Consider the following 7813-nt stretch of genomic DNA (forward strand, 5'->3'; position numbering starts at 1 on the left):
GACACTTGCGCTAATAACGGCAGAACTAAACGCCCATTTATACACGTTAGTCATTTTAAAAGGTACCCGGGGGTTGAATGTACGCTCAATTAACGCACGCAGTATGACTGACTGAGCTTATATAAAGTGAATCCATCCGTTCTCCCATTCCTTTGGCGGAGACATCTTGAACCGGTGACGCCGGACTTTGTAGTTTTTCCCGTTGTTATTATCCCAAAACTCCTCGCCGTCGACGGTGTATTTTATAGCGAACTGCAGCGTACCCCCGTTCTCCATGTAAGTGGGCATGACCACCTTGAATGAGAAGCGATCGGTGGCACCGTCGCTCGAGTGTGGCACATAAGACGCCAAACTGTCCATGAAGGTGATCCAATTGTTGAGGGAGTAGCGCAAGGAGACGCTCTTTTCGAAGGCCAGGTTCAAGACGCGCACAAAGCCGGACAGGCTGAAGTCGTCTGTCTCCACGCTCTCCAGCAGCACTTTCACCTCCCGCACTTTCTGCTCGAAACCGGGCAGGGTGCCCGGGGTGGTGAACTGCAGCTCCATGAAAACAGACTGAGTGAGGGGTCGGGGGAATTTCGTACTGGCCATGTGATTTAAGTCCGTGGATTTGGGTAACTTGGCCAAAATGCGCTCTGGGACCTCCGGCTCATCCGAATCATCGAAATGCTTCACGGAGATGAGCTCCAGACCCAGGGAATCCGCGAAGCGCACCTTTTTCTGACTTGTTGGACTTCTGCTGCGGGAGATTTCCAACTTGGCCCTCTCCGTGGGAGTGGGAAGGGACTTGCACCTCCGACGCAGGCTGGGACTCTGCGGAGGCTTGAGGAAGGTCTCCCTGCCCCGCGGCCTCTCGTCCACGACGGGGCTCTCGGCGGGCTCGCAGGTGCCGTTCATGATGTCAAAATCGTCCCCATCGTCGAGACGAGGGTTCGCCGCGGCCAAGCTGCCGAAGAGTCCGGCGATACAGCTGTAGTTCCTGGGCAGGCAGGTCTTCGGGGGCAGCATGTCCAAAGTAGGGCGCGCGCGCTCTGCTTCCATACAACGCTGCAGCCCCTGCACTGCAGAGCCGAACACGGTGGTCGTGCGGAGACCAGCGACTGGGGAGACCAAACCGTCAGGTGTCAGTATCCCACTCGCGGATTGGCGCCGTGGCCGCGTCACTTCGACTTCTGAGTCCGGGACCAATTGACGGTGGTGTTGCTGAGCGCTGTTTGCTTCATCAGATCTGCCAGTTTAAATGTATAAAGAGGCGGTGGATAAGAAAACACTTCAGCCTTGATCTATCCTAAATTCAAAGCACGCTTCCACTGAGTAAAGACCGCCCCCTCGCGTGATATTGTTGTGTGTGACGTCACAACCTGCCGTGACTTCACTGTGAAGTGTACGTGCAGATCTGAACGTTGCCTCGACACAAGATGGTTCCCACTTCTAAGATATAATGACATAGGACACGTGCAGCCTGATATGTAGTACTTTTATCGTGAGCACATTAAAAGCTTTCAGCCTTTCGCGTGTGCTACTCTGCCCCTAAGACAATTAACATAAAACTAATGTCATTATGCCGTCTGTGCAAGACAGAGCTGCAGTAGGGGAACCTCCCACCCGCCCATTTTCTTCGCGTCACAGTCTGCAAACGAGGTGTTGCCATGACGACAGCGTGGCTCACCGACAAGCAGTCGCATTTCGCCGCACAGTGGCCTCAAAGTGAAACAACTTGCTCAGGAAAGAAAGACAGTTTGTCATGAGTATAAATTATAAATTTGTACTGTGGCATCGGGAATACAAACCTTTTTGACAACGTAACTTCAACCCACAATGGCTGTGAACAAGTGCAGGCGTTCGGAAGGTTAAGTTACTTTGGCTCTTTATTGTATTTCCTTTCATGTATATTGTTCGCGACGTTGTAAAAATTTGAAATCAACCGAGACTGAAGTTTAGTTCACAATTAGTTAGGAGTAAAATTAGCAATTCTTAAATATGCCGTGTCATGATTCCAAAACAACGCCGTCATTGTTGGTATTAAAAAAAAAAAAAACAAACAAAAAAAAAACATGCAGACTGAAATTACAATGTGCCTTGTTTCCCTTTGAAGCTTTCAGGATATTTACCAATGAGGCCATTTAATCTGATCTTTATAATAAGCAACATATAGCACAGCATGTAATGTCTTCAGTGGCCTAAACACATATACAACCTCATTATGTCATAACTGTTGCAGATGTCTATCCTCGTCCATTTTCCACAAAATATGTCGCGAGGCAGACGTGCTAACCAGCCAACAACTGTGGTGTCCACAATGTCCTCTAAATTTAAAGACGTTTTCATCAGAAGCTAGTGAGTATTCATCGTGAGAAGTTCATGTCACAACATACAGTCTGCACTTGACTCCTTATTTTTTACCCGATTACCCTTGGAAGAAAACTACAGAAAGGTTGTCGATTGGTATTGTTCCTGTGGAATGACTAGTCGATGCAATTTATTATTATTTGTTTTCATCCCATAGTGCAGCATAATGTGAAGTTAGATTTTTGGTGGCTGTTTGCCAATTTACCTTGTACAAAAATGGACCGTCATGAGATCCGAGGAATCTTTATAAGCAAAATGAGAGCTAATGTTTAGTTCCTTGATCTCTTGCGTTAATGAGAAGCTCTCCGTTTCATGTTTTCATGCACTGTGGTGTCCAGGAAAGCAGGACACAGCAATAATCATGAGCTCAATATTGCTGGGAAATCCATGGCAGCTTGAAACACCGTTTAAATGGGTTGACGATATCAACAATAGAACATAATGGTAACGGTATTTGCATTTCTTTTTGGAAAGAGAAATCTTTGTTTTAAAGTTTACGACACTGTACATCTTTAGTGGCTAATCTGGGCAAGCCCTATATATACACAGGACGTAGCCATCCTTTTCGCTGTTTTTTTCAAAACCAGAAAATACAGAGCCATTATTTTCAACAGAGGGTGATTATTTTACAAGAGGACAATAATATGAAGTCAAGATGACAAACAAGTGTAATTTGACCTTTGGTCTCGGGGCAGGAGTGTGAGGAATAAAATAATTTAAAAATATAAAGCTAACTTCAGCTTGTTTTTTTTTTCCCATAAAAAAGGCATAATGGATCAAATAGAAATAGGATATAGCAGGTATGACTGCAGTTTGAATTGAAGTGAATTGGCAAAATGAGGTGATTTTACCAATTTTAACTTCTGTCACATTAAGACAAATGTATGGACCTACCTAGCCACGGGAGATCGATAAGAATCCCAAGGAGTTACAGACCAAGTTATTCAGACACTTGGTAAGTTAATACAATTCAAAGATCTGTGTATATGACAGAAAAAAATATATATTTTTTAATGTACTGAATGTTTCTCCAATGGCAGTACTGGTTTGCTTCATCAGGTTGCGTGATGATACTGTGGTGTGTCTTGTTCAGTTGCTTTACGCCTTCAGAGAAATATAACAGTAGTTGCTAAAAGATGCAAGGAAAGCAAAACCTCTTTCAGACATATACAAGGAAGAGGAACCTTAAAAACAGTCTTATTTTTAGTCACAGTATGAAGCTTGTCACACTTGGTAGGTTAAACATAAAGGTGACAAAGCATCAAATCGTGATGTAGGTAGGCATCGTCAAGTCAGATCAACCTCCTTTTATCATTCCACTTGAAAAAAGGTTCTCGCTGTTGAGTGACCATTCCTGATACACATATAAGGCTGTCAAAAATCACATGTAGCATTTCGGGTCCATCTGCAGGGCCGAGTGCACTGAAGGGTTAAAAGAGACGTCGCTATGGTAGCAGTTAAAGGAGTGGAAAAAGTTCCACAACATGAAACATTCAACAGACGGCCAAGGTGCTCGCCCGGAAGGAAGATTAAAAGCCTCGGAAGAAAAAGAGTCAATAAAAACCATTTGGAGCAAGGTCAGCTTCTTTGAAAGTGCGAAGGCTTAACATTGCTTAGTTAGAATATTGCTTTAAATGGGATAAATGTGGAGTTCATGTATAACACTTGCCCTTGACTGCGTTATCTATCGAGAAGCTGTAATCCGCTTTTCTCAAGTGTTGAGCTCACACCTAAGCTCCTTGTTCTCACACAATCATTCTGAAAGAACTGACATTCCATTCTTTGTCATTGTCATTTTTATAGCTCACCTCTGCCTGCTGTCTAATGTGTCCGCTTACCTCTTCTGCTTCCAACTTTACTCGCGCTCCATCTTTCTCCGATTCAGCCGCTTCTGTGCAACAGCTTTACAATCGTAGAGCAATCAGCTTCTGCCTGGCTTGAACATTTCTCATCAGCTGTGATCACGCCTGTGTTTGAGAATTGGGGAGAAATTATAATTCAAACAAAAAGGAAACATGAACAATGACTGGCGATATTTTGGCCACTTAGAAAAATAGCTCCTTTTAATAATAAGCTCCTTTTACAAACAATCATGGCACCCACGTTCTCATTTAGTTTGGTCACCAGTGGAATGTTCCAAACAGGTGTTTGATGAGCATTCCTCACCTTCCTCAGTCTTGTTTGCCACCTGCCTCAGTAATTTTGGAACGTGTTGAAGCCACAAAATTTTGGACAACCCGTATCTACACAAATGATGTATGGTACTGGTAGAACAATTAAATGCTCTTCTATTTGAATTGTAGATGGTGCAATTATCCTGCGTATCCACCTGTGGCACTTTATACAAACCGGCATGGCAATCAGCTTGGTACGCAATTAAACACGCCCAGATTTTACACTAAGTAAATCAATTTGTGAGTAAAACTGAGACAAGATCATCATCATTATTATCAGTAGCTATACTTTTTGTGATATTTTTAGTTTGGTCGTGTCATTTGCCATGAGAGTGTTCTAATATCAAAAAGGGTGTCTTGGCTCAATAAAGGTTAAAGAACACTGAGTTACACTTCTCCAAACTTCAAGGATTTTAATTGCAGTACTTACACGTGGTGTAAGTACTGCAATTAAAATCGGGCAAATTATATTGCAATTTCTTCTTTTGTGTTCAAAAGTTGAGCACTTACCTGCGTGTGAACGGGAGGAATGCACATTCAAACAACACGATAATAGTGTGACTTATAGTCCTTACAGACATTTATCTAAAACACTTATGGCCTAAATAAATCTCCCTCGCGGTGGAAAACATTTCCAAAGGTTTGGGACTGATTTAACAAACAAGAGCTTATTTGCATATGTTTAAAGGCATTCACAAGTTGTGTCATGCGGCTTTGTCTTCCGGTCACGCCATATTTGGCGACTCGAGCTCGACATACACCCGCACATTTTTTGCCCTGACGTCTCGCGGATTTTACGTAACGTTTAAAAGCACGACTACGTCATCACGGCTGTTGTCACCCACGAACGATTGCCTGTATGTATACGTCCGCTGCATTAACTGCTTCTTCACAACATGTAGTGGATATCCTGAATTACGACTGCAACTGTTTTTTATATAATGTTCAAGGTGTATGTCTCTATGAATGGTAACTGCACAGACTCGGGCGTGCTTATCATCTGATAATGTTCACGTGAGCTGCAAATTAAAAACGTCCTGTGTTTTGTTGTAATCATTAGGTTCACATGAATTTTAATGAATTGACTACTTTGAACCACAGTAGCTACAACTGGAAAAATGACAAATCTACATGAAAGTTTCCTTCACGGGTCATTTCAGAATTGGAGGACAATTCAGGCACCAACATATTTGAAAAAAAATCTATATAGTGTCCTGTTTTGAAGAAAAACTGGTAATAAACCCATCTAATTTGATTCATTCAGCTCAACCATCAACGGCACACTTTTTATGAGATAGTTCTAATCGTTTTAAATACTACAGACAGCACCTGAAAAACGCATTTTAAAATGATTGCTGAATAGATACAATAACTTAAATACTAATTACATTTTAGTATTATTCTAATAGAAGAACAGAAACAGAGCTAGCTGCTATGCTAACTGGTGAGGAACAAGCTTGCATATATAATTTCAAAACAAGGACAAACATGTTTTGCAACAATAATGACTTAAAGGGCACAATTACTACTAATTACGATGTGGATCAAACATTTACATAAAAGACAGAACAAATACCAAACAAAACATAATTTGGTGTTTTTAAAAAAATATTTAGATATCATGTTTACTAAATCTAGCTACTTTATCTCCACGCAGCAGCGACAATTTATACTAACGTACCTGTATTTGTACATGGATTATTTAAAGCTTTATAGGGCTATAGAAAGTGTTCTCCAATTCTAGAATGACCCTCACATAATCCATAATGACTACTTAAACTGAAACGATCATATTGTGCTATGGGCAATTATTTATTGGCAATATATACATATTTTTGATAATGCCAGATGAAGTCAGGATTTAAAGATAGCATGAAATAATTAAAGTTATTACCAGCTTTTTATTTGTATAATATAACTGCTGGGTAAGAGAAAAGCAAGATCACAGATGGGCATTTGATTGGCAGATGCCAACATTTCATTATTTCAAGTTACAATTCAGCTATTTTCCATTCATGTTTGTCTGTCACGTTGACATTTGACGTTTTGTTGAAAATAAGATTTATTTATGTGAAAAATGACCATTGTATTTTTTTTTATCTCACAAAAAAGAATCCCACAGCAATGGACGGATCAGATGAAGAAAATCCTGATCAGGAAGATGCTGTTGAGGAGCAACTGTACAAAGCACAAAGGATTCATGTCGATGTCCTGCTTGAGATGAGTGAGGAGGCCTTTTTAAAAGAAACGGATCCACACGAGTATCATTGCTACTGTGGTTGGGAAGAGGCCGTAAGTGCATTTCTATGATTAAGCGATTGCTACAGAGCACATAGTTTTGATGACGGTCATATCAAAACGTTTTTTTTTTGTTTTGCGGCAGGTGCGGGGCTGGGACAGAGTTGCTCCAGTTAGTTGCATTCTACTTCCTCAAAAGAAAGACAAAAAACCAAAGCCGCGTAAGGACACAACAGACAATCCACCCTCCACGCATGCAGAGACAATTCATGGAGACACGTTAGCCATGAGTGGAGAGCACTGTGGCGAGTCCCAGTCGAGCCCTCATTACTCGAAGAAATCCACACCGTCAAGCCAGAAGACCATAATCGAACCAGAATCCCCAGAATGGCATGCGCTGGATGGCGCAGAGGAAGACTCATCGCATCTACTCCACGAAGAGAGGTCGCATGTCAGCGGGATTCCTTTGCACCTACAACATTTACCCTCAAACATGACAAAGGGCAGGCCACCCAAACCCATGAAGCGCCAAACTAAAAGCAAAGTTGTTCCCATTACCAACTTCACATTTTTACCTCCAATAAAATGATGGGCCAGCCACAGCTCAGCTTTATATGCCATGAAAAAAAAACCAGGAATATTATGAAAATGGTTGCTTTTTTTTTAAGAAACGTGGACTTCCAAATCAAACCAAAGATGAAGTCAGCAACTTTTTTTTTTTTAAACAAGGGTTTCTGAGCTTTCTACTTTCCAAAATGCATGTGATGAAATGTAGTACTTCAGTACTCATGTGCCCTGTCCTGTTGATTACCACCCACGCACATTAAAATATGAAGAGTGATTTGGGATTTTTGTCAAGTTTCATTACTAATCAACATCGAATTGGATGCAGTCTTATCAGAAACTGAGTGCAAAAGTTTATAGTTAATCTTTTTTTTTCTTCAAAATATTCAGCCTGTCTACTGAAAAATTTTAAATGTATTTATATATTTTAACATGACTAGATGAAGAGCACCAAAGACCCCTCAAGTTTACTCGAATGAGAAAATAAG

The 7813-nt window shown here is 41.4% G+C and overlaps 2 protein-coding genes across 3 annotated transcripts in view; one reads left to right on the top strand and one right to left on the bottom strand.

Annotated features, from left to right (window-relative positions):
- LOC109531503 (protein phosphatase 1 regulatory subunit 3E) overlaps window positions 1-5128 on the bottom strand; it is a 7691-nt gene extending 2563 nt beyond the window's left edge. The window contains exons 1-3 of the mRNA XM_019895820.1: window positions 5034-5128; window positions 4188-4316; window positions 1-1228 (exon numbers count right to left, since the gene is read on the bottom strand). The exon at window positions 1-1228 is cut by the window's left edge and continues 2563 nt beyond it. Coding sequence (XP_019751379.1) covers window positions 118-1041 — 924 coding nt within the window. The 5' untranslated portion in view covers window positions 1042-1228; window positions 4188-4316; window positions 5034-5128 and the 3' untranslated portion in view covers window positions 1-117. The remainder of the gene's footprint in view (window positions 1229-4187; window positions 4317-5033) is intronic.
- A 179-nt stretch (window positions 5129-5307) lies between these two features.
- Window positions 5308-7609, top strand: cunh16orf46 (chromosome unknown C16orf46 homolog). Of its 2 annotated transcripts, none has more exons than XM_019895823.1 (3): window positions 5308-5380; window positions 6636-6815; window positions 6907-7609. In XM_019895823.1, the coding sequence occupies exons 2-3, from the start codon at window positions 6648-6650 to the stop codon at window positions 7348-7350; spliced, it is 612 nt and encodes a 203-aa protein (XP_019751382.1). In that variant the 5' UTR covers window positions 5308-5380; window positions 6636-6647; the 3' UTR covers window positions 7351-7609. The 2 variants fall into 2 exon arrangements, with proteins under 2 accessions (XP_019751382.1, XP_019751381.1); XM_019895822.1 differs by lacking the exon at window positions 5308-5380 and adding an exon at window positions 5439-5492.
- Window positions 7610-7813: the final 204 nt, after the last annotated feature.

The sequence above is a fragment of the Hippocampus comes genome, unplaced genomic scaffold (assembly GCF_001891065.2).
Source record: "Hippocampus comes isolate QL1 unplaced genomic scaffold, H_comes_QL1_v1.1 scaffold80, whole genome shotgun sequence".
Lineage (NCBI taxonomy): Eukaryota > Metazoa > Chordata > Actinopteri > Syngnathiformes > Syngnathidae > Hippocampus > Hippocampus comes.